The following is a 27,259-nucleotide window of genomic DNA, read 5'->3' as shown; positions in this document are numbered from 1 at the left end:
CGTGACACAAGGCAAACAAGGGCGTTGATTATACGAGTCATCAACGAACACATGGTGATAACGTCATTCATCCAGGAAACCATCAGTCTCAATAAAAAAGAAAATCAAGAGGGTGATGCATTGGGGATGTCGAGCCAATTCTCATGGAAGTGAATCAAAGTAAACGGTAAAGTTGGAGCCCTGCAATAGGCCAAATATCTTGCAAGAGGGTATTTGGCCTCCTCTTTCACACTGGCGATATGCATTGGAAGAGGTAGAAATACCAACATCTTACGCCACCACACACCAACTACCAATGTACTGACTCACTGATTCTCAAGATGCAGAGGTTGTAACAATCAAAGCTCTGTGCAGATGGATTAAAACATCAATTGCTGTACTACCCACTCTCCATATTGCAGTCCAAGCACACACCACCCTCGCATTCCCAGACTATCACCGATTCAAGTACCAACCAGACCCCAAATCTGCTTAGCTTCCAAAATCTGACAAGGAACAGCATGTTTATAATTACTTGGTAGTTAGGCCAATCATAGTGTATAAACATTACAATTATAATCTTTGAGCAGGCACGCGAGTTGCAATACATCTGCTGTAATTGCCGTTTTTTTTGTTTTCTCCATAAAGATTTTTGCCATTAGATGTTGATGCACGGTGTTATATGAATAAAAAATATTAAAAATCACTCCATGAACCCAACATCGACATGCTACTCCCACACCCCGCCTTGATGTCGTTTCATCTTGGATCGGTTCAAACTACTCTCGCTAAATATTGCCAAAACAGAAGAATTCCTTATTGGCAAAACAGACACTCTGCAGATATCCAAACCAAGAACCTGACACCAATCTCCTGGCTCCCTGTTCTGACGAACATTCTGTCACCAAATATCCGTAGAGACATGCAAACTGCAAAAGGGAGTTCACATGTTTTCTTGCCAACGACAACCACCTACCCATCATCAACCAAGACCTCAAGAATGTACCTCCCCGCTCACTCAAGTTCTGATCCCCCTTCTGGGATCGCACTGACACCATCATAGAATCTCACCCAGAATCGGAAGAATGCCGGCAAACAGAAAGGAACAAACGTGGACGTTCACAAACACCTCAATCCAAACCCAAACATCGCACTGGCTTTGACATTATTCCTAGATGACGCTGGAGCAACTATCAACCGCATAAAAACATAAATAGGCCAACGTGCACATCTTCTTCATGAATGTCAAATTAAAGACTAGCGACAGTCGTGTGATTTTGACACTCCTACCACCTACCTCTCTCTTCTCATCTCTCTCAACTCCCTTCCACACGCTCTTCCGCCCTCTACCAACTCATCTCCCTCTCTCGTCCAGGAGTCGGCAAAAAAGAGCCGCAATGCGTGTGAATTACGTGACGGTCCTTAATAACTGACGTCATGAAGCAGTGCTCAAAAGCCGCATGTTGCCAAACCCCTTCTACGTATTCTCCGTCCAGCAACCCAGGGCTTTCTATCGAAACCCCCAGTCATCCTTTGCTCAGAGGGAGGTCGCTCATTCTCTTCTGCTGCCCCCATAATCTGGAACTCACTTTCTCCAGCCATCTGTGCCGTTGACTCCCTGCTGTGATTCAGGTCTGGGCTAAAGACATTCCTTTCTCCTTACGCCTTTGACTGACTGCCTCTGTTCAATGCCCACCCCGTTCCTCTGCAGCATCTCAAGATATGGTCACATTTATATGTTGCACAAATCCAAATTGTATCGTATTACAATTTATGGCCCTTTGTCAATCATCTGCGAGATTAAGGTTTCCCTGTGCCTTGTTGGTTACGGGGGTTGTTTGACCTTACTTCACCATGCTGGTTAGTGCGGGTAAAGAGGGCGCACAGGAGGTCAGATATCACGTGCCAGTAACGTTAGCCGTGGTTAGGAATGAACGGAGCTCGCAGAGTTCATTGCACAGTGCGCGCCAACACAACGTGCCACCGCTCTGTTCCAAACTGTATTAAATATCAGTCAAGATCGAACAAAATAGCCGGATCAAACAAACTAAAGATTAGCTCCAAAGACGCAAGTCCTCCCGGAAACTTCAGCCTCATTAACGTATTCTCTTGTTTGTAAGTCACGCTTTAAGTCTCTGTATTTTAAAGCAAAGGTTGCGGGTGCAACTTTTAAGCCGTATAACACGCAGCCTTCCTGAAGCTTTAATCAAGGTGTTCAAAATACTTTTCCGGAACACGCTTCCTTCATAGCATAACGATACATGACCACCTAGATGACGGAAGAAGCCAACGGCCGTCCAGATTCATCCATCTACCAGAAGACATCTCTGCCCCAAATAAAAGCGGCATATTCATAATAATCTTCCAGAAAACTGCTCTCCAAAGCAATACTGTATTCTCCCGATTAAAAGACAGTATTTTAGCAAAATTACACCAACATTTGGGGTACATCTTACTTTGTATGTATGTAGCAATTATTTCACGCATATGCAGCCAACCGTGCTAATTGAAAAGTGTGGGGGAAGAACAAACTAAACACAAAAACCAGTTCTAATCAAAAGGATGCGGGGGAAGGACAACAAAACGAAAAAAGTAGTTCTAAAGAAATAAGTTACCTTTGTAATTCGCAGAAGACGGTATACATATACACACGTAAATCACGTCCAATTATAAGGTAGTGTTCATTTAATAGTGCGGCGAGCGTATTCATGCTTTAAACTCCAAGGGTAAGTTACGCCAACCCGTTTTGCGCAATCGGAGGGCTCACGGGTCACAGCAACGGCACGCGCAGCGAGGGGTGGGGGGGGGCTGAGTGACGAGAACCAGACACCCCAACTCTCACCTGTGAGCAGCGTCAGCCAGTCGAGCTTGTGAGCCGCACGCAACCTGCCTGGTCCTGCTCGTCTCCTGCACAGCTCCGGCCTCTGCAACCACAGACTGGAAGAAAAAAAAAAGCCGCATTTCTGATTGCGTTTAACCGAGAGCGTGTGTGGTTTTTTTGTTGTCGGATTCTATCCAACTCGTAACGTTTTACTGCCGTGCGCGTGCTGGGTCACAGTGGCAAAGCCTCCGCGATAATTAAGGAGTTTAATCCAGAAATGTTTGATGTAACTAGTTGTTCATGTACAGCGTGCAGAGGAGATGATTCTCATAATATTTAGACGTGACATGAATCCAATTCTGTTCTTGGTTCTTTCGGTAAAGTCACGTAGAAGGGAAACAATAAAAATATAAAACAATTATATTTTTTCATAAAACAATTAAATTAAATAAAATCTAAAACAATTATATTTTTCTTATTTTATTGTTTCCCTTCTACGTGACTTTACCGAAAGAACCAAGAATATGAATCCCTGCAGTCACGAAAGCTTTAAATCAAAATAAATAAAATTATTATTTATCACAGAACTGCACCTGTAGAGTCAAGGTTCAGCTCTGCAATTTCTTGCTCGTGCCACTGCTGATGGAAGCCATTGTGAACCTACTCTTCCACCATGTCCAGACGTATTGGATGTCCCGACTCTCTCTCACTCGCGTAAACTACCGGATCTCATAACTCCATCTCTGGCTGTTACCGATTTACCCACCACATCGCCGGGTGGCATATCTTCAGCTGGCATATGCCAGTAATCCAGCACACCGTGAAGGCAACGGTCGGTGGACAGCAGAGATTCGTGGCATTCCCTAACCCGCTGGGCCGCGAGGTGGTAAGTATATTGCAGTACAGCAAGTGGGTTCATCAATTTGTTTGTGTCGGGCCTAGAAGTGATGTCCCCTCGGATACGTGGTGGGGTTTCTCCGGGTGTTACCAGACTCCTCTTTCAAGAAACTAAACACTCGTTAAAAAGGAATCGGGCCAAACATCCCAGGGCAGGGTCCTCCTGGCAAACAGTCTTGGAACCTGGCAAGGCCTTCCTAAGTAAGTAAATGTTATTACAGGCAGTCCTCTACTTACGATGGAGATGCGTTACGACGACCCCATCGTAAGTCGAAAATATCGTAAGTCGAAGATGGCCTAGCCTACCCAGGAGTCTTAAAGAATGGTTATAATTTAGCAAAACAGAGACATTTACAATAATGTACTGTATAAACTATATACTGTATGTATGTATTAATTACAATACTGCATTGCACAGTACAATGTAAAGTAAAAAAAGGTAAATTTTTGCCTACCTATATGAACTGCAATTTAATAGAAAGTTTATTCAGGAAACAATCCTATCTGCTATAAAAACTTTTAACATGCATTGAACGTATCGTATCATGGTAACCTTAAAATAAAATCGCTAAAGCTACGTATCATACATGCATTGAACGTATCATATTGGACTGTACTCAGCAAGATTCTGTCCGTCGTGTGTATACTTGAACAATGTTAGGTTGTTGATGGCAATTTTGTCGTATCGCTATCGCCATCGCAAGATCGAAATATCGTAAGTCGGACCCCATCGTAACTCGGGGACTGCCTGTATTCAACTTATCATTAGGTTTCCCAGGGGTGAAAGGCAATGGAGAGTCACACGAAAAATGTAACTGGCATTGCGTTTAAGTTTGTTTCCCTTTCTCCGCACCTCGATTCGCAAAGTTGCCTACGTAGGGTGCGAAAGAAATTCAACAAACATCGAACACACATTCCAGTGTTTAAAAATTAGCTGCAAATCACACGGTTGGGTTTACAAACATTAAAAATCGCCCCCCCCCCCACTGAGAAACACATGACAAGCCATTTTGTTGAGCTATAATTTGTGGACAGGTGGCTTCTAAAGAAGAGCTCAATGGGTCTAACTTGGCAAAATAAAAGTTTTTTGTTTTAAAAACCATGGCAGGACCCTCTTGAAAAAGAATCTCGCAACTCCATGAGACGCTTCTGCAAGTTGCCGCGACATAATTTTTTTAACGATACGATATAAACTTTCATCGTGAAGACTACCACGACGTCAGTTTCCCATTACGATTGCAAATGCGTTTGGCAAACTTTGTTCGTGCAAGATTTTCGTTTTCTCGTGCCAAGTTGTTTCTGTTCCCATTGCTATTTCCCTCATTTGCTGCATTTCATTAGTTGTTCTCATTTTGGGTGAGCCGAGGTGTACGCCTGCAAAATGAGCCTCTGTCCTGGTCCCTAACGTTCTCACCCGGGTAAACAAAAAAATCGATTTCAACTGGACAAACATCGTCCCATCGCGATATATTGTAGAGGAAGTCTCACTGTTGAAATGCGGAACAGCATCGCCCCCTGGTGGTATATCCACACGACACACAGCAGAGGTCGCAAACGGGTTTTGATTCCTTACCCGTACCCGGCCGGGTACGGGTACCCGTTCCCTACCCGTACCCTACCCGAAATGAGTGACAAACGGTGACTCACCAGTGACTCACGGTCTACCCGTACCCGGCCGCACCAGGGTCGCAAACGGGTACCCGTACCTGGCCGGGTACGGGTAGCCGGGTATCGGGTAGGGTACGGGTATCGGGTACCGGGTTGTGACCTCTGACACAGAGACAAATATACCCCCGCATCGCCTTGAACAGACCCCATTGGAGCAAATCCTGTTTGCGAGCACCTATTAAAAGCGGTACTCCACATGAAACGGGTGGGGTGGGAAACACCACGCCCGGCCGCCTTTATCTCTACCAGGTACAAGTACTCGTTTAATGACCTCGTGGACCCCAATGCCCCTTGTTCAGATATTCGTCAGCGAGGACATCTCTACTCCAAAATTAAAACGGCATATTCATAATCACCTCCAAAGCAACACTATTCTCCCGATTATAAAGACACCGATTTTTTTTGCAAAAACGACGCCAACATTTGGGGTACATCTTCTGTACGTGTGTAGAAGTTCTTTCACGCCCGTACGTCGTAGCCGACCGTGCTAATTGAACTCGAACTCGGGGTGGCCATTTTTATCGACGCCACGTGGTTTTCTTTTACAGCACAGGCTTAGGTAGGGGGCCGCAGGCCTGAGAAGGAAAAGATAAAGCAGACAAAGCCAACCTATCTCATTGGTTCTTTCGGTAAAGTCATGTAGAAGGGAAATAATCAAATAATACAAATTAAACATAAAATACAATTCTCACGACGTTTCGGCCACAACGCAAGCAGCCGTCCTCGGGTGAAGAACAGGTCTGTCGGAAAGACAGCGTCTGAACATTCACACGCTGTCTTTCCGACAGACCTGTTCTTCACCCGAGGACGGCTGCTTGCGTTGTGGCCGAAACGTCGTGAGAATTGTATTTCATTGTTTTATTTTTATTATTTTATTACTTCCCTTCTACGTGACTTTACCGAAAGAACCAAGAAGATGAATCCCTGCAGTCACGAAAGCTTTAAATCGAAAGCCAACCTACACACGTATCTCTTCACGTGAAACACATATTTTTAAAAAGCATACCTGTCAACCCATACGGATTACCTGTATTACTGTACAGGGTAAATTTTGTTTTCAGGTCCAAAGGGAGTACACAGCCGTTTCAATACGGGCAAAAAATGTTGAGTCTGTTCGTGTTTCTCCCTTGTGATGGTACTTTGTAGGATTAACGTTCAGATTTATAAGTGGGCACAAGGTGACCCCGACCCTGACGCCTGCTGCTGTATATTTGGAGTTTGCGGTGCCTCTCTCTCACCGTGGTCACGTGGATTTTTGTCCGGGTCCTCTCCGGTTTGTTCCCCTCCACATTTAAAATCAACATCACGCGTCCAAGAAGAGTAATTTGGCTGTTCTAAATGGCCACGCGATAAGCCACAAATTCGCTTAACTACCAATTATTGTGGACCAGGTCACCGTCTGGCAATTTTTTTTTTTGCAACATTATCTCAGTGGGCCTTACCTGGTAACATAGGAAAACATGTTTTGTGTACCTGCAAGTTTCTAAATTAGGATTACAGTACACACAAAGACAACAACATCACTGCGAAAACTTGAGGCCGTATGTGCCTCAAATAATAAACAAAAATAACGAGTGTAAATGTTGCGTGGTGTTGCTAGTAACGAATTGGCACGTCCCGTTAACGTGTCGGGTGGTGGCGGGTTTAAGGACACATTTATACATTTACACGATCTTAGCCCCCCCCCCCCCCCCCAAATAAACCCCCCTGTAGTATTGATACTACTACCTCCATGGAACCTGTCTGTTGAGTTCGGAGCGCATGGTGACGGCAGACCACGAGGTGACCGCCACGTGGTTAATGAACCGAACCTGCACATCCCGTCCCGGGTCCCTGGCTCCACGTGGATGCCCCCCACTCCGCTCGGACGTTGTAGTTGGGGGTGTTGTTGAGGGGTGTTTGAGGGGTCCAAGATGCGTGGGGGTCCACGTGGTCCCGGGATCCAGCTGCTCCCAGCAGAGGGGTCTGGGGTGAGGGGTCTAGGGGTCCTGGTGAGGGGTCTAGGATGAGGGGTCATGGGTGAGGGGTCTAGGGTGAGGGGTCCGGGGTGAGGGGACCGGGGGGATGAGGGGGTCTGGGGCTAGAGGAGCGGGGTGAGGGGTCTAGGGTGAGGGGTCTGGGGTCCGGGGTGAGGGGTCTGGGGCTAGAGGAGCGGGTTGAGGGTGAGGGGTCTGGGGTGAAGGGCCCTGGTGAGGGGTCTAGGATGAGTGGTGAGGGGTCCGGGGTGAGGGATCTGGGGTGAGGGGTCCTGGTGAGGGGTCTAGGATGAGTGGTGAGGGGTCCGGGGTGAGGGGTCCGGGGGGATGAGGGGGTCTGGGGCAAGAGGAGCGGGGTTGAGGGGTCCAGGGTGAGGGGTCCTGGTGAGGGGTCTAGGATGAGTGGTGAGGGGTCCGGGGTGAGGGGACCAGCGTGAGGGGACCAGGGTGAGAGTCCCGGTAATGGGAAGGGGATGAGAGGGGACCGGGTTGATGGCTGAGGGGACCGGGCCGCTCTCCTCTGCGTGTGACGCAGCTTCAGCGCGGGTCGCGCTCCTCCATGGCCCCGGGTCCGCGGCCTCCCCTCGCCGCCGCCTCCCTCGCCCCTCCAAGCTGCTGTTTACACCGCCAATAACATCGTCTTTACCGTTGACGACAAGTAGTTGTTAATGTTGTTATTGTTGTTGTTATTATTACACAAGCTGCTGCTGCTGCTGCTGCGGGAGAGAGGCGGCGGCGGCGGCCGCGCCAACGCAGCGACACCCAGAGGCTGGTGGTGGTGATGATGGGGGTGGGGGTGGTGATGGGGGTGGGGGTGGTGATGATGGGGGTGGTGATGTTGGGGGTGGGGGTGGTGATGTTGGTGATGGGAGTGGTCGGGGTGGTGGTGGTGGTGATGATGGGGGTGGTGATGTTGGTGATGATGGGGGTGGGGCTGGTGATGTTGGTGATGGGGGTGGTGATGGGAGTGATGGGGGTGGTGATGTTGGTGATGGGGGTCGTGATGTTGGTGATGGGGGTGGTGATTGATTGGTGATGGGGGTGGTGATGGGTGATGGTGTTGGTGATGGGAGGGGATGTTGGTGATGGAGGTGGTGATGTTGGTGATGGGTGATGGGGGTGGTGATGTGAGGGAGGGGATGTTGGTGATGGGGGTGGTGATGGGGGTGATGTTGGTGATGGGGGTGGTGATGGGTGATTGGGTGGGGATGGAGGATGGCGAATGGGAGGGGATGGAGGTGATGGGCGGGGATGTGGGGATGTAGGATGGCGATGGGTGGATGGTGATGGGGTGATAGTGTGAGCGCTATAGATTCAGGTTTGGGTCTGTGAATTAATCCGCTTTCACGGGGTCACTATGCGAGTTAAATATATTTTCAGGGTTAAAATTCAACGTTCCTTTAAGTCTCGAGTAGCTAATACATTTTGTACTGAACAGCCTAATGACTAACATTGTAATTGGGGTTCGATTATATATGCGTCATTTAATTAGCCAACCACCTCCCGACAGAGCCAATCGTCAAATGTGCTGAATGTTGAAAGGTCCAACAATTTTAACAAATTTGTGTCCGACGTTTCGCTGGAGATCACACCCATCATCATCAGGCGTGACATTGCTTCCTGCTGTGGGGTCATTCAGCAGATGCCGATATCGGAAAAGCCGTGCAAGATGAACCACTTTGATAATCGAGAGGCTATTGGTTGTGATTGGCAGGTAATTGCATTAAGGCGTGCTATTGTGTTCGCAATGAAGTGGGCGTATTAATGCTCCAATGGCCCTACTTTAGCGTAAAGTATTATACCTAAACGGCGACATTACAGCTACACGATCTAACCCAAAATAAACGTAATTGTGCGTTAATGTTGGGGTCGTGAAAGCCAACATATGTATATGAACAAAAACTGTACAATCCTTAATGTGGGGTAAAGCTATGCATATTCAGCTCCTCTGAGATACTGGGCACAAACTGGTCCTAACAAACACGAGAACGTTTCCTAATGTGAAATTGTGTTAACTCGTTCCTCCAATAGAAATGAGAACTGCTTGGTGGTAGTGATGGATTTGCTGGTGCTGGTTGTGTTGGTAGTGCTGGTGGTAGTCATGGACTTACTGCTTGTTGTGTTGGTAGTGATATTGGTGGTAGTAGTGATGGATTGACTGATGCTAGTTGTTGGTAGTGATATTGGTGGTAGTGATGGATTGACTGATGCTAGTTGTTGGTAGTGATGGATTTGCATACCTGTCAACCCATACGGGTTATCCGTATTATTGTACAAGGAAATTGAGTTGTAAGGTTCATACGGCGTACAGCCGTTTTAATAGGGGCAACATTGTGTCTGTGTTTCTCCCTTGTGATGGGACTTTGTAGGTCGAACGTTGAGATTTATAAGGGCACGGGGTGCTAATAAGGTCTGAATTGGCGTGTAATAAAGTAGGCACTGATAAGGGGGTTGACAGGTATGGATTTGCTGATGCTGGTTGTGTTGGTAGTGCTGGTGGTAGCGATGGATTTCCGGATGCTGGTTGTGTTGGTAGTGCTGGTGGTAGCGATGGATTTGCTGATGCTGGTTGTGTTGGTAGTGCTGGTGGTAGCGATGGATTTGCTGGTGGGGGTTGTGGTTGTACTGGTGGTCGCGATGTATTTCCCGATGCTGGTTGTGTTGGTAGTGCTGGTGGTAGCGATGGATTTGCTGGTGGGGGTTGTGTTGGTAGTGCTGGTGGTAGCGATGGATTTGCTGGTGGGGGTTGTGGTTGTACTGGTGGTCGCGATGTATTTCCCGATGCTCGTTGTGTTGGTAGTGCTGGTGGTAGCGATGGATTTGCTGGTGGGGGTTGTGTTGGTAGTGCTGGTGGTAGTGATGGATTTGTTGATGGAGACTCGTTAAAATGATACATTTTTAAAATAAACTTTATTGACAACACCTTTCCCTTTCTCACCATGACAAAATCATATATTACGTCACCAATTTATAAAAATCGTTAAATAATCTGCAAGTGTTCTCGAGGAACGACCTGTGGCAGTGTGACTGCACTGCCTCGGGTCCACGTGAACACGTCATCTCCATTGGTGTGTTCGTGGTTAATCACCAAGGCAACGGTTTCATCGCGGAGGTCAGCAGGGGGTCACGGAAATGGTGAACTTGAACGAAGCCCTCACCGCAATCTTCGAAATTACTGTAGAAACATTACATTGGGCCCTTCCTTTATTTCCTTGAAGAACTGCCATACATCACGCGTATGGAATTACCGATTTCGAAACCGTGGTTATGGGGGCAGGGTGGGAGGGGCTGTCCCTATGCAAACCAGACATCCCCGTATTTCAATGTATTTGAATTGGTTATATCATAGTCTATTGAAAGAGGGGGGAAAAAAGCAAATTACCTAAATTAGCCAATTGATTAAATTAAATGTTTAACTTCTGAGCAGCGATACATTTTTTTGTATTCACAAATACACACATTTTATTTTCGAAACAGGAATATGCTTTGCCGCACCACGTTCCATGACGTGTCCACAAATAGTTTTATTATTTTTCCCAGCACCTCGGCCGTGATTTTTTTTTACGAAAAACGTCCGTGACGGAATCGCAGCCTTAACGCCGTTGACGGATGTGGAGACGCAGCCTCTCGTGCAAAACCACACGCTCGCGGAACACCACAGCTCGTTCTCCAGCCGAGACTGTTAGCCAGTCCTGCTGCCTCTCAACACCTTGTGCACATCACCACCCTTGTGAAAACGCAATTAAACCTGCTACCACCCGTGCATGATCAATGGGGTCTTGACATTCTTTCTGGGGCCCGTCTTCTGTATGATTTGAACCGTCTTCCAGCGCCACCTGGAGTAACATCCTTCTGCCACTCCTATCTGCTCAGGTAGTGCCACTTGTCCACTGTGCACAAGAAAGGACACGGGGGATCACATTCGATGTCAAAAATACGCTCGCGTCGATGTTCGCCAGCTCTGCGATTGCTGGTTTTCTTTTTTTTAAGCCAACGTGGCCAAATCGGAGAGCGCTCGTTGGGAAAGTGCAATGAGTCGCGAACGCGTGAGAGTCAGTTAAAACGTAGACAGAGAAAACATCTTACCCGCGACTGGGATGCTTTTGGGAGCACCGAGGGGAGGGTTCTGTGGGAGACAAATGGAACATCGATGAGACTAATTGTGATAATCTGAACCTGTACTAATGCCTCGCCGCACCAAAGTATTTGTTCACCTCGAGAGAATGACTCGGGAGCCGTGAGTCACCACAGACAAACGAGAAGGCGGCAGCAGCAGCAGCGAGGCGGTGAGAAGCCGGCGCTACCAACAATTGCCCAAGCTCTGCGGTCCTGAATATATAGTTTGCATGTGGTCGGAAACCGGAACCCGCGTGTGCGAGGGGGTAACACTGTCCGATACAGATGGAACAGATCGAGATTAGTCCACATTTTGCTGGACCTCACTCCTCTGGCGAGCCAGGGTACGGCACCTCAGCGCCCACGGGAAGGGAGCTTCACAACATTCGTGTGATCCACCAGCCCTTCCTCTTATCGTTACTAATCAGCGTGTTTTCTTAGTTTTTTGTTAAATATCCTACTGTTGTTATTGTTATTTCAAAATTGAGCTGCCTCAGTGGGGTAAAGGGTTGTCACACTGGAATTGTAATCCAGAGGTCGCCGGTTTGACTTCAACTTCCAGTGCGGCAGTTTAAACACTCATATCCCTCCCTCTCCACCGCCTCTGTCCACCCATGGGTATAAATGCGTTCACCGCGGTCAGTCGATCGGCCAGCCGGTCACGTGCGGTGGGAGCAAAGTGTGGGTACGCCCACCTCTAGAGTTCCGGTAGAGTTCGCTCTAGCAGCGGAGGCCCTTCGCGACAGAAGTGGCGGGAGCGAGCAATTGAAGGGCCGCACCTTTGCCCCATCGTAAAATAAAGAAACGACGGCGCAGCCGACGCCAAAGTTCGTTCGACGCGGAGGTGGTCACGCGGTGCGACTCACAGCCTGCAGTGCTGCCTGCGCCGTCTTCTGGTCGCGCTTGAAGGAGCTTCCGTCCACGCTCGTGTTGGTGCTGGGTGGGAAGGAAGGGCGGGAGGGAAGGAAGGGGGGCGGGCCGTCGTTATCACGGAAACAACCTCCTTCCCGCGTCGTCACCAGGCACGCAATGATGAACCGATCCACCGATTACGATTGGACCTTCCGCTCGTGTTTCACTTAGAAGCACCAACATCACGCACCAGGTCGCGCTCGCAAACCGCAGCAAGGCGTGACTCCCGTAACTCCTTGCGTGCACGTAACACGACCACCTCACTTGTGTGGACAATGCCCCTCAGCCTTGTCTAAACCACCAACTCACTCTCAGTTCTGTCAAAAGAGAGGTGAGTGTGTTTAGTTTGTTCTTTCCCCTGCACCTCCGATTAGCACGGTTGGCTACATAGAAGTTCAACATACACGCAAGAAAAGTTTTGTACGAACTAGAAACACAAAAAAGCGCTAAAAATTACACAAATACAATTACAAATGAACCCACTTTCTGTACTGCCACACCCTGGTAAGCCGGAGTAGACCGTGACCTCAACGCCCATGGGGGTAGGGAGGGAGTTTACAGGAATGTGCGTGTGATCCACCGACCCCCGCGACTTTCACATTGCTGGACTACAGGCCACGTGCAGCATAGGCCACCAGCGCCCGGCTGCGACTGCATTGATCACTCACCAGTCGAGCTGGCCCGGGCTGGTGGCTCCGGTGATGAGGGATCGCCAGGAGCGGTGTGTCGACTGTAGGACCTCCTCCGCAAAGTCCTGCGGGACAAACGTTCAGGGAAACACGGCGAGCTTTTCCCATCTGTCCTCTCGCTCCCGGTTTGACTCCCAATTGGCGGCGATCGGTGGCGTCGATCGCGTGACGAGCCAAAAGCGTGCGGACTTCTCGCAGAGTAGTGCAACCTTTCGCGTTGGAGAACGGGCCGCAAAATTGGATATTCCAGAGTTACCACCGGGATCCCTTCAAGTGACCTCTGGTGCACACGCAGTAGAGGGCAGCACTTGCTCTGCATATGACAGTGACGTTCTTCATATGACGGCCAAACTGATTCATGTATGATTTTATTCCCCGAGCTGACATTTAGCCAAATTAACTGCTGAACAATTTTTTTTTTTTACATGATGGTTTTTATTTGTGTAGTTATTGGCCACTGGGCTGAGACCATGGGCTCGCTGCTCTTGAGGACCCAGTCTTGAACCCGTGACCTCGGCGGTGCCAGATCAGCGCTCTGACCTCTGAGGCACTTAGCCACCTTGAACGTTCTACCACCTCGGCTGGGATTTTCGCTTGTGGGCAACACCATACTTTCATCTTTTGGAACTCGACATTGCGACGTGTAACTTGTAATATAATCGCTTAAATGTAGCCGTCTCTTTAACCAAATGCGAGCAAATGCACCAACCGGTTGCTCACAGGAGAGGCAGACTCTACTGGAAACGATCGATCCATTCAGCGGCTTATCGTGACGCAATTCGTTATGTGCGCTGCTACGATCGGTCGTGTTGCTCCTGAATTTTATGCAGTTTGATTTCCTCATTGAGCAACTACTCGCTTTGATGCGGACAAAGTAGTTGCTGGCAATGATCAAGTTGAGCAAGCTCGAGAGCGACTACGGTTGTGCAGCTGACTGCCGCGGCTAAACAGTCAAAACGATCCGGCTTTGACATCGACGCTCGGGTACCTTATCTTTGAATTTGCCGTCGAACGCGAAGCAGTTTTCCGGTTTGCCCTCGGGAATCTTGTAAACCCGGAACCAGTTGCGCGTGGCGTCCAGATATCCAGGCCGCAGTCTCTCCACGTCCGCCAGCGCTGGGGTCCATCGTCGCCATCGGCAGAGTCACATGCGCGTCGATTCGTCAAAAACGTATCCGCTTCACGCGTAATGCGTAACAGGTACAGACGCAGCCCCGCAGTGGCTCGCTCTCGCCACTGCTGGCATGCAAAAAGCTACGCAGGGGAGCAGGCGAGGGGCTTACAGTTGATGTTGTTGAACTCCGGGTCGTCGGCGTTGATGACGATGACCTTCCAGTCCGTCTCCCCTTCGTCGATGAGCGCCAGCACCCCCAGCGCCTTCACGCTCACCACCTCGCCACGGTTGCACACCTACGCCACACACACACACACACGGGGCACCGAGTCGTGCGCGCAATCGAGCGACACGCCCCTATCCCCGCTTCCACAGTGCTGGATTACTCGGAAGGAGGTCGTGCATACTCTGCATTACAAGATGCATTTTTCTCCCCACTGTGTTTTAAAGAAAAAGATTGCTGCGTGGAGGGAGGGTTTATAATAATATAATAATTGCTAATAATTCAAATGTATAATACGCATTCCATCCTAGGATCCCAGTACGCGATGCAGGAAAAGCAGGAAACAAAAACAGAACCAAACTAAAGAGGCAAGTCCACTTTAAAGAGATGGGGTTTGAAAAGTAGACTTCAAAATATCTACCGACTCCAATTGCCTGATTTCAAGTGGCAAGGCATTCCATAGCTTGGGTGAAATGCGAACAAAAACCCGGTCACCAAAAGTGCGCAACCTCGACCGGGGGATGCTGAGCAGTTGGAGATCAAGACGATCTTAAGGACCTTGATGAAATATTAAATGTATTAGTTCCTGCAGGTAACGTGGGGTGAGCCCTTTTAAAGCCTTGCAGGTTAACAGCGGTATCTTAAAATCCACTAGAAATTTTACTGGTAGCTAATGAAGAGATAAGAGGACTGATGTCATGTGGTCACGGAATGGTGTACGTGGTGTAAGCACTCGGGCAGCTGCAGTCTGAACAAGCTGTCGTATCTTCTTGGTTCTTTCGGTAAAGTCACGTAGAAGGGAAGTAATAAAATAATAAAAATAAAACATAATAAAATAATTGTAATAAAATAATAAAAATAAAACATAATAAAATAACTTTATTATGTTTTATTTTTATTATTGTATTACTTCTCTTCTACGTGACTTTACCGAAAGAACCAAGAAGGTGAATCCCTGCAGTCACGAAAGCTTTAAATCGAAAAGCTGTCGTATGCCCAGTACTTTGCTCGGAATCCCAACCAGTGAGGCGTTGCAGTAGTCAAGTCGGGGTATACACAAAAGCATGGACGAATCTCTCCAACATCATTAGACCTCCTTTGCCAGTACCAAAATATAATAATAGGGTTTTTCCCCTTTTTTCTGGCAACAAAACTGAAACCTTTTTACAAGGATTCATGTCTGCATTGACCACAACACTTGCAGTCAAAATGCAAACAAACAACACATTATGATAATATATGCATTGTCCTTGAAACTGATTGGTCCACACCAGGGACGGCTTTCTTTTTTCTTCCTCTCCAAGTCAGCAGGTGACGGGAAGCGATGCATTCTGGCGATATTTCTTAGGTGGAAAAAGGGCATTTTAACCACCTTAGATATATGTGTGCCTCAAAGGACAATGACCGGTCAAACTGAACACCAGGGTTTCTGACCTCCCGTGTGGGAATGACATCGTGACCATCAATCAACAAACGAGGCGAACCAATTTTAGGGTTCGGTCTGGTTGCAAAAAGTTTTGGCGCAACCATGAATTAGCACTGTTAGTGATGCAGATAGCGCAGAAGAAGCTGTTGCATTGTCTGGTCATAACCTAATATAAATTTGAGTATCATCTGCAAAGAAATGGTAGGATAAGCCAAGATGTCAGAGCAAAATACGCAATGGTGCCATGTAGATGCTAAAAAGTGATTGGCCAAACACAAATCCCTGCAGAACACCACAAAAGAACCGGTCTAAATTGGTGACTTCATCCGGTAGTTGCGTGCGTTGTGTGTGTGCATGACCAGATTTGCATTAAGTTTTTTGACACCTAGTACGTGTCTGGGGTGCGCCTTAATTTTCGGAGGGTCTTAGAATCCGGAGAATATGGCAACACAGCCCAGGGAGGTAGGGGGGCAGCTCACCCGCAAGCCGATGTCGCACACGTCCACTGGATCATTGTCTCCGCCGCAGCCCGTGTCCGCATCTTTATGTGACGGATCCTCCCATGTCTACACACACACACAAAGACAAAGACCCCCCCATGTAGCCTGCGAGGTACGTCGGGGAAAGTGCTGTGAAGGGGCTGGCATCTGGAGTTGGTGTCTGCATCATTATGTGATGGGTAATCCCTTGTCTTACACAAAGGCAAAGATCTCCATGTAGCCTACAAGGATTGTCGGGGCAAGTGCTGTGAAGGGGCTGGTATCTGGAGTTGATGTCTGCATCATGTGATTGGTACTCCCTTGTCTTACACAAAGGTAAAGATCTCCATGTAGCCTACAAGGATTGTCGGGGCAAGTGCCACGAAGGGGCTGGTGCACCACCAACGCAGTGCACCGAGGCTGGCCAGGCAAGCGTGGTCACCGGGGGGGGGTGGGGGGCAGCACCTGCGGAATGGCGCCGTAGTTCCAGATGTAGCCCTTGTAGGGGAAGACGTTGGCGGTGAAGCGCAACTTGCCCTTCTTCACGTCCTGCTTGATGGGGTTCAGCGGGAGCTTCGTGGCGATCTACGCAGCGCAGCGCAGCACGTGCAGTGAGCCGGACGTACCCGGCGGGTTTCCCCGCCCCCGACGCGCTCGTTACACGACGTCACCGCTCGCGCGCACAGCTCCACAGCGGAAGAGGCACCACTCGCCAGCACGGTCGGGTCAATGAGTCCCCTTGGCGATAGAGGAGGCAGTACTCGGCACAATTGGGTGAGAGAACTAATGAGCGAGTGATTCACTCGGCTGTTGATGGGGCAGTACTTTGCACAATGTGGGTGGATGAGCAAGCAGATAAGCGAGTCAGTGAGTCACTCGGCTGTAGAAGGGGGTAGTACGATGCACAATTTGGTGAGTGAATGAATGAGTACATAAAAACTCGTGTGCAAAATAATTTCAGGTGGCCAATCATTAGTCAGCGCTCGTGTGTGTGCGGCTCTGTCATGTGGCTCTCGGTTACACGAAGACGTGGCTCTTACGTTCGGAAGTTTAGCTACCCACGGTGGACAGCCTACGAATAATTTACATCATCATAAACGTGTTTGGGTTAGATCGCGTTATTTATAAATGTGTTTTAACCCTCCACCACCCGACAGTAAAAAAGTGTCACGTTGACAGACAAAATAGTTCTCTGCTTTAGACCACCGGTGTGTTGAAGCGTGAAACCACAACATTTACAATTTGAGTACGACGTTTCGCTGGTAATTGCATCCAGCATCATTGGGCAATTCGCCGCCATTTATAAATAACGCGATCTAACCCAAACACGTTTATGATGATTAATATTGGTCGCGAAAGCCTACGTGTTAAACTGAATAATATACAGTCTGGTGAATCGAATTCTCAACACGGGTGGAGGAAACGAGCAGGTGAGGTTTGAGGAAGCAGCATCCACGGCAGTAGTGACGGCGGAGTGATATAGGCGGAGGAGGAGGAGGCGACCGCGGGCGAATTAACTGTTGGGTTGGCGCCGTTTGCTTCACGGTGGCCGTTACAGGTTCCGTGCCGCATATTCGAAGAAGAGCAGGCCATTGTGCGTCAGTGTTGACGGTCCAAACTTTGAGCAACTTTGAAAATTTGAACACCGCAAATTACTCAAATGGAAATCCCAGAGCGACTGTCGCACCCCCCCCCCCCTCCTACTGCGGGAAAACTTATCAGGACTCCAAAAAAACCCGAAAAAGTCTCCAGACTCAGTGAGGCTTTCCCGGGTACGGAAGTGTAATGATAAAATAATTCATAATAATAATTAAAAAGTGACGATAGAGGGCCACCACCGCTTGCCGCTCGTTCACACGAGGAATGACGAGTGCAACGTCGGTCGAGTGGGCCAGGCGAGGGGTGACGAAAGGACACGGCGTGGCGTCGCGGGCAACGAGATGGTGACGTGCGGTGCCCTCTGTGGTGCCCTTGGAGAGAGCGGCGGCGGTATTTTCCTGCCGTCGTTTGTGTTGCGAGCGGATCGCATGGGGCAGGCGGTGGCCTTCGCTACCCCTTCCCCCGCCAAAAACCGCCAGGTTCACATTTGAACGGGTTTACGGCCAGGGCCAGGGACAGCCACGTGTCGTGTCTAAGGTTTCCACGCTGGCGGTGCGGTCTAGAAGCAGAGAGTACCGGTCATTGCACCGCGATAGTGGAACGAAAACTCTCGAGATCTTATCGGCGCACGCAGCACGCGGCGCCGAACGTTACGCAACTAAAATGACAACGCGAAAAGTTTTTTTTTACAATTCCATCATCATAACCGTCAATCCGCTGCTGGATGAAGGCCTCCCCCCAGCAAGCCGACCCCTGGTAAGCGATATTGTACCCAGCTCCTGCGCGATAACCGATTGAACCGCGTCATCTCCACGGTGGGGTTCCTCTCGGACACGTTCCAACCCCGCGGCTGCCACTCCATTAATATTCCTGATCCTCGGCCAGAACAATGTTTCTTAATCACAACAGAACACCCACCTCCATTTTGGCGTTGGACCAGCGAGGGATCTCGACCACCATGTTGTAGAGTTTCTGTTTGGGAGAGAGAGGGAGACGGGGACACGGGGACACATCGGGTAAGTCCAAGCTACGGTTGCTACCTCTACGAATTCAGAGTGAAGCAGTCGATTCGCTCCAGTCACTCGCTCATTTACAAGCGGCCAGTTGCGTCCATATCGCTCTTCTATCACTACTACCACCATGGTTACCGTTCCCGTGAACTTCACTCGTTTATTGCTCCACCCACGTTTAGGACTCGATCTACCTGCCACACGAATGCCCGTTTGCCGGGCCAGGTTCCTAAAGTCACCTTATGCTACACAGGGATAGCTGCCACTGGGAGTGCTCTTTCAAAATGTGTTGAGGTCAAAATGTGATGTAGAGCGCTCTGAGATGCCCCCCGTGGATAGGGCCTGGCGGTAAAATCATAAACAAATCACTGTCATTGCAACCCTGGATATGCTACACAGGTCGCAAACAGGTTTTGATTCCTTACCCGTACCCGGCCGCACCAGGGTCGCAAACGGGTACCCGTACCCGTACCCTACCCGATACCCGGCTACCCGTACCCGGCCGGGTATCGGGTAGGGTACGGGTACCCGATTGTGACCTCTGGGATGAAGCCATGTTGCAGGCACGGGTGGGTTGATTCTAGGAACTTGAATTGTGAGAAGAGACAAGACGTTGGGAAATGAGTGACAAACGGTTACTCACCAGTGACTTACGGCCTACCCATACCCGGCTGCACCAGGGTCGGGTAGGGTACGGGTATTGGGTACCCGATTATGACCTCTGATATGCTAGCCTGGTGGAGAGGGGGGGGGTACATTTGGTTCTGAGTGGAGAGCGTGGGGAGCGTGAGGCGTGGTGCAGGGATCCAAGGGGAGCCCACCTGCTTGGGGTCCGCGTAGAGAGGGATGTCGTGAAAGGGTGAGATGAGTTGTCCCTGAGCATTCCCTGTGGGGGAGACCGGGGAGCGCACGAGACGTTAGCGACACTCTGGGGTGCGGGGATTTGGGTGAATGAATGAGTCACTCAGCCGTAGAAGAGATGGGTGAATGAGCGAGTGAACGATTCACTCGGCTGTGGAAGAGGCAGTCCCTCTGCAGCTGGGCGAATGAATGACTTGGTGAATGATTCACTCGCTGCAGAAGAGTTGGGTGAATGAGTGAATGAACGATTCACTCGGCTGTTGAAGAGGCAGTCCTCTGCAGCTGGGCGAATGAATGACATGGTGAATGATTCACTCAGCTGCAGAAGAGTTGGGTGAATGAGTGAATGAATGATTCACTCAGCTGTGGAAGAGGCAGCCCTCTGCAGCCGGGCGAATGAATGACTTGGTGAATGATTCACTCGGCTACAGAAGAGTTGGGTGAATGAACGATTCACTCGGCTGTTGAAGAGGCAGGCCTCTGCAGCTGGGCGAATGAATTACTTGGTCAAGGATTCGCTCGGCTACAGCAGAGTTGGGTGAATGAGCGAATGAATGAACGAACGGATGGACGAATCACTCAACTGTAGAAGAGGCGATACTCGGAAGAGTTTGGTTCGCCGCGTTCCTCCGTCCCGTATGCTCTGGTGGCCGCGAGGGGGGCCAGGCCCCTGTGTGGACCCCGCTTTGCTCCGGCCAAAGCCATGCCCCGTGCAGGGGTCCGTGCCGTCAGCACCGCCAGCGGCTTCCACCACATCTCACCTGCGGTCAGTAGGGGTCGCTACGCATCAGCAAAATGCTACGGAAGATCTCCCCGCGTAAGCTCAAAGTTTCAAGTTTTTTCAAGTTTTCATTTATTGGGTACTAGCCCTGTGAGCCGTGCGGCTCTGAAGTCGGGTGCAACCGCAACAAAGAAAATGTGAACACAGAACATCCCGAAGCGGCGACGCGCAACAGAATCATCCTGGAATAAACCAGCAAATATTCCACACACAAAAAAAAACGTATTAAAACGCTGTGTGCAAAAATCACAATGTGGTGCAAGCCAACAACAACAACCATAAGACTCATCTTCTTGGTTCTTTCGGTAAAGTCACGTAGAATGGAAATAATAAAATAATACTATTTTTTTATTATTTCCATAACAATATTATTTTATTATTTCCATTCTACGTGACTTTACCGAAAGAACCAAGAAGATGAATCCCTGCAGTCACGAAAGTTTTAAATCGAAATTTTACCATAAGACTATTTAGATTAACCATATGTTTTCGAATCACCAAAATAAAGCTATAAGTTCAGGGCGGGGGGGGGGACAAGTAATAATGATTCATTATAACAATAATAATGACACGAGCGATATTATACAGCGAGTGTTCTTCGTTTCAAGGCCCGCGAGGGCACTGGGGCTTTAGTGCGGCCAGCGACAATACAGAAGCAGAGCTGGCAACAACCCACGCAGGTAAAAAATTAAAATTAATAAAAGTAAAATAAAAAATAAAATAAAAATCACGACGTTTCGGAGGCAACACAAGCTTCCGTCTTCAGGTAAAACCGTCACAGCACGCTTGCTGTATCAAGTAAAGAGACATTCCAAGAAAACAGTCCTTGTATATATTGATACAGCTATCGTGCTGTGACGGTTCCACCTGAAGATGGAAGCTTGTGTTGCCTCCGAAACGTCGTGATTTTTATTTTATTTTACTTTTATTAAAATTTTTTTACCTACGTGACTTTACCAAAAAAACCTAAGAATATGAATCCTTGCAGTCACGAAAGCTTCAAATCTAGAACAACCCACGCGGTTTAACCCCGCATCGATGTACAGGGGCATTGAGTGTTCAGTTCCATATGGCGCTCCAGCCGTTTCACTGCGGGCAAAAACAACTAGTGGTCTATTTGTGTCTGTGTTTCTCCCTTGTGATGGGACTTTGTAGGATTGATGTTGAGATGTATAAGGGGCACGGGGTGACCAATAACGTCTCAATTGGTCTGTAATAAAGTAGGGCACTGATAAGGAGTTGACAGGTTTGTAATTGTATAATGTATAGTAGTGTATAGTGTAGTGTATAGTAGTGTATAATGTAGGTGTAGTGTATAGTAGTGTATAGTGTAGTGTATAGTGTAGTCACTACACTATACACTACACTATACACTACACTATACACTACACTATAGTGTATAGTGTATAGTAGTATACACTACACTGTAGTGTATAGTGTAGTGTATAGTGTAGTGTATAGTGTAGTGTATAGTGGTGTATAGTGTAGTGTATAGGATGAACGTTGAGATTTATAAAGGGCACGAGGTGACCAATAAGGTCTCAATTGGTCTGCAATAAGGTAGGGGCAATGATAAGGGGTTGACAGGTAAGCGATATATTAGAACATCCCCCCTCCCCAATCATCATGCTGCTGTCAAACTCCCCAATGGTTTCAAAATGCGTGGCGCCTCTCACACTGACCGATGTTGAATCGGCAAAGTCGCTCCCCACTCTAATCCAAATGCTAATTATATATATAAAAAACAATTATAAGATCCAATTAACATCACTCATTCATCCGGCGTTACGTATATTGTCTCTCTCTGCTGTCATCAGGCTGTATGTTGTCTAACCCCATCGCTTCCGACATCTGCACCACTCACTCGCCCTTCATGCAAACACGGCAGTCTATACAATACAGCTTACATACTATAGGTCTATACATAATACACTACAGTCTGCAAACACTATCATCTACATACAATACAGTACATACTCTCTACACACAATACAGTAATACAGACACTACAGTCCATACAGTCTACACGCACTAATCTCGTAGACACCCAAGGATTCACAAGCGGGTCATTAGCGCAGTACAGTCGATATCACTGCAGACTGCACGTGGCCACTGTGAGCTGTGTACAGTACATTACAGTGTTCACACGCTGGAGTGGACGAGCGGCTACACAGCACAGCACAAAACACAGCACACACAGCACACACACACAGCACACACAGCACACACACAGCCACAGCACAACACACACAGCACACACACCACACAGCACAACACACAGTACACACAGCACAACACACAACACACACAGCACAACACAGCACAACACAGCACAACACACAGCACACACACACAGCACAACACACACAGCACACACAGCACAGAGGAGACAGCAGAGTACAGCAGATAGCACAACAGAGTACAGCAGACAGCAGAGGAGACGGCACAGCAGACAGCGGAGGAGACAGCACGACACACACACAGCAGTCGAGGCAGAGCAGGCGGCGTGGTGACAGCAGTAGGCGCACGGTCGGCAAGTGACACACCGATTTGGAAGCCGCAATACTGTAACAGCGCACGGGGACAGAGCGGGTGAGGCTCTGACAGGTGGTAACGCGTGGGACAAACTCACCGGAGTAGTGTGAGAGCCTTAGGCAGTGAGACTTAGGCAGTGAGCCTTAGGCAGTGAGACTTAGGCAGTGAGACTTAGGCAGTGAGACTTAGGCAGTGAGACTTAGGCAGTGAGACTTAGGCAGTGAGTCTTAGGCAGTGAGACTTAGACAGAGTGACCTCCCAAGTCGCCAGCCGTCGTCCGTGTGGCTTTCGGAAGTTGAGCCAAGCCGCTTTCTCCTCTGCTGTGGCCACGTGTGGTGCGCGCGCCAAGGACGCTCGCTCCTGATTGGCTGCGCGCGCACCCTACGTCAGCCAACCCCCGGGCTCCACCAATCAGCAGTCGTGGAAGCGACCACCCTCGCCCCACCCCTTTTGGGGCAATGTTTACGCTCTGACGTCACCTATCCCCCCCACCCCCATAAACAAGTGGCCCCGTTATGCGTCGTTTCGTTATAAGTCGCAACTTTTCAGCTCCTAACCCCGACGTATATCGGTGTGACCCCGTGTATTCTATAATTGTGAACTTAGGAGCCGTGTATTAGAAAGTGTGTGTCCTCGCCTGTAAACATTCGGCACTGCGCAAGCATTGGTCCGACTGCTGATGAGACACTGCGTGTCGAAACCGACCCAGAGTGTGTTTAGCTTGTGCTGAATCAATGCTGCTGGCATTACGCGCTCCCAGAGAACGTTTGGGGGCCGATGGGTTGTGTAATATATTTATTATTTTTCATGTGGAAATGCACAGGGGCCGTCCATAAATGACGTCACGCGATTTTGGACGATTTTTGACCCCCTCCCCCCTTCGTCACACGGCGTTACAAAAAGTCAGACCCCCCTCAAATATGACGTCACAAAGCTCTACCCCCCCCCCCCCCCAAAAAAAACATGCTTCAAATCGCTTTAAACTATTGTCATTGTAGTGCGTATTTAATGTGGCGCTGCACTCTGATATTGTAGGAGAAAACATTTGTTAAAAAGTCGATTTAATTAAGTAGAACGTGTTGTCTATATTTATTTAAAGTTGAGAATTTTGTTGTGACGTCACATTTCTCAACCCCCCCCCTCCCCTCGTCACACATCGTCACAAATGTCTGACCCCCCCCCCCCCCCCTAGGTGCGTGACGTCATTTATGGACGGCCCCACATATGTACGTGGAGACGTATAGTCTGCGTTTCGATATAGTTACATACTCCACGAGGACAGCTGATGATTACATTAAGGGGCTTAGGTAGCCGCCTGTAGGCTAATGGCGCGTCACTACGCTAAATCCTACACACTCGGTGAAGATTGGGCCTCGTGTGGAGTTTATGAGAGGGGCAGACAGCCCCGACACGTGTAGTTCGTGCGTGTGTGTTGTGTGCTCACGGCCAACACCCAGTGGCGATTATCTGAACCGGTCCTGGGCCTCCCCTAGGTCGACTCAGCCTCAAATGAGTACCTGGTGCGGTGTGTAAACATCGTCACTGGGGAGACAAAGGCGGTCGGGCGTGGTGCTGGCCACCCACCCACCCACCTCGTGTGCCGTTCCGGCCTTCATAGGCGCTCGCTAACAGCACTTGCCCCTACAGTCTGTTAAGGCTATACGGGGGATCTTTGTCTTTAATTTCGATTTAAAGCTTTCGTGACTGCAGGAATTCATCTTCTTGGTTCTTTCGGTAAAGTCACGTAGAATGGAAATAATAAAATAATAAAAATAAAACGTAATCAAATAATTGTCACGACGTTCCGGCCACAACGCAAGTAGCCGTCCTCAGGTGGAGAACAGGTCTGTCGAGGAGACAGACTCTACGTGACTTTACCGAAAGAAGCAAGAAGATATTTGTCTTTGTTGCGTGCAACCGACGCCAAGGCACTCCGATCACTCCCGCAGCAGCCACCGACCGTGTTCAGTCGTGACCTACGATGGGATTTGCCTTTCTGCTTTGCCCAGGCAATAACCGTCACAGAGAACCAGGGGGTGACCTCCTTCCCAAAAGTCACCGACTACGGGCACTTCGCAAGCAGGCCTTTAGCGAACATTGAGAGACCTTTGATGTTGAATGATATGAAAAGTAAGTGGGCTTGGGCAAGGCAGGTAATGGCCAGAGGGCATGATGGGCCAGCGGTCGAGACTGAGGATCTACATCATTCGACCTCCTTTGCCAGTACCAACATATAATAATAGGGGTTTTCCCCCTTTTTTTCTGGCAACAAAACTGAAACCTTTAAACAAGGAATTATGTGTGCATTAACCGCAATACTTGTGGTCGAAATGCGAACAAAAAACACACTCTGATAATATATGCATTGTCCTTGAAACTGATTGGTCCATACCAGAGGCGGCTTTCTTTTGAGCCTCGTCTCAATTGGTGCTCGACCAGAGGACGCCTAAAGGCGTACAGCTCAGAGACAATGCCACTATCAAAGTAATATCACGTGCCGTGTCATGTGACCGCCACGCGTCTTGTAAGCTTGTACCATCACGTGTCACTTGTCATGTAACCCCCGTGCCATGCGTGTCGTGTCACGTCGCCCTGTTCCATCCCACGCCAGGTGTCTGCATCGCATGTCACGCGTCACGCAACCCTATCCCATCGCATGTCACGTGTCACGTAGCCGTATGCCGTCACAGGTGACGCACCGCGTGCCACCCTGTCCCATCACGTGACAACACGTCGCACGTAACTTCGATCCATGTGCGCCGGGTAGAATGCACGTGCGCTGCTGAGTGTTCACGTTTGCGGGAAGGCCGCTCGCTCTGCGCCCCGGGTTTATTTTTTGAGAACCGATCGCACAGCGCCGGAGATGCGCGCCGTCCCGCCTCTCATGACTGAAGTACTCGGCGACTCGAAGAATACTCAGGGACTCGGGGACACAGGGACTCGAAGACTCGGGGACTTGATACGACACGAGCCGCTCTTCGGACTCCAGCCGGTGGGGGCCGATGCGGATGACCCGACACGCGCACGGGCCTCCGCGTGTACGCGCTCACTCACTCACTTAGTCACTCACTCACGTAGTCACTCACTCACGTAGTCACTCACTCAGTCACTTAGTCACTCACTCACTCACTTAGTCACTCACTCACTTAGTCACTCACTCACGTATTCACTCACTCAGTCACTTACTCACTCACTCACGTAGTCACTCACTCACTTAGTCACTCACTCAATGAATCAGTGAATCACTCGCCTAGCCACTCACTCACTCACTTAGTCACTCACTCAATGAATCAGTCAATCACTCGCCTAGCCACTCACTCACTCACTTAGTCACTCACTCAGTCACTCACTCAATGAATCAGTCAATCACTCGCCTAGTCACTCAATTACGTAATCACTTACTTAGTCACTTACTCAATGAATCAGTTAATCACTCGCCTCGCCACTCAATGAATCACTCACTCAGTCACTCATTCAATGTTTCACTCAATCAGTCACTCGGTCAATGCGTCACTGACTGAATCACACAAGTCACTTACGCACCCACTCACTCGCTCCCCATGCGCTGTGCGGCTGCGAACCCGTCACGCGGACACGAGAATGCTGTGATAACGAGTAACACTGAGTAACGTAGAGTAACGCGAAGTAACGCCAGGTAACGCGTAGTAACGTCGTGCGCTCACGAGTGACAACTTCACGCCCAGGGACCGGGAAAAAGACGGCGCTCCTCCTCGCCGGGTGTGCGGGAACCCCAACAGAGACCCCCACAGAGACCCCCACAGAGACCCCCACAGACCCCCACAGAGACCCCCACAGAGACCCCCACAGGGACCCCCACAGACCCCCACAGAGACCCCCACAGAGACCCCCACAGAGACCCCCACAGAGACCCCCACAGAGACCCCCACAGAGACCCCCACAGAGACCCCCACAGAGACCCACACAGAGACCCCCACAGAGACCCCCACAGAGACCCCCACAGAGACCCCCACAGAGACCCCCACAGAGACCCCCACGGAGACCCCCACAGAGACACACACAGAGACCCCCCAGAGACCTCCACAGAGACCCCCACAGAGACCCCCACAGAGACCCCCACAGAGACCCCCACAGAGACCCCCACAGGGACCCCCACAGAGACCCCCACAGAGACCCCCACAGAGACCCCCACAG

General features: G+C 49.4%; 1 protein-coding gene across 1 annotated transcript; it reads right to left on the bottom strand.

Annotated features, from left to right (window-relative positions):
* Window positions 1–10,264: 10,264 nt before the first annotated feature.
* Window positions 10,265–23,403, bottom strand: LOC144946459 (inorganic pyrophosphatase-like). The gene is made up of 12 exons (XM_078875346.1): window positions 23,184–23,403; window positions 20,355–20,531; window positions 19,731–19,795; window positions 18,818–18,871; window positions 16,766–16,885; window positions 16,301–16,387; window positions 14,342–14,468; window positions 14,047–14,174; window positions 13,038–13,123; window positions 12,324–12,393; window positions 11,428–11,467; window positions 10,265–11,231 (listed from the first exon to the last, which is right to left on the bottom strand). Exons 2-12 carry the CDS (start codon window positions 20,524–20,526, stop codon window positions 11,203–11,205), a joined length of 978 nt encoding a protein of 325 aa, XP_078731472.1. The 5' UTR covers window positions 20,527–20,531; window positions 23,184–23,403; the 3' UTR covers window positions 10,265–11,202.
* Between the last annotated feature and the right edge of the window lie 3,856 nt (window positions 23,404–27,259).

Source organism: Lampetra fluviatilis, chromosome 41, assembly GCF_964198595.1.
Source record: "Lampetra fluviatilis chromosome 41, kcLamFluv1.1, whole genome shotgun sequence".
NCBI classification, from domain to species: Eukaryota; Metazoa; Chordata; class Hyperoartia; order Petromyzontiformes; family Petromyzontidae; genus Lampetra; species Lampetra fluviatilis.
Note: the sequence above shows the minus strand (reverse complement) of the source record. Positions and strands in the feature narration are given on the sequence as shown.

Excerpts from the sequence above, each read along its gene's own strand:
- LOC144946459 (XM_078875346.1), bottom strand. The coding sequence starts at position 20,526 with ATGTGGTGGAAGCCGCTGGCGGTGCTGACGGCACGGACCCCTGCACGG. Across the intron at positions 16,388-16,765 it reads ACTACGGCGCCATTCCGCAG|ACATGGGAGGATCCGTCACA; the intron begins GTGCTGCCCCCC and ends GTGTGTGTGTAG. Across the intron at positions 14,469-16,300 it reads TGTGCGACATCGGCTTGCGG|GTGTGCAACCGTGGCGAGGT; the intron begins GTGAGCTGCCCC and ends TGTGTGGCGTAG.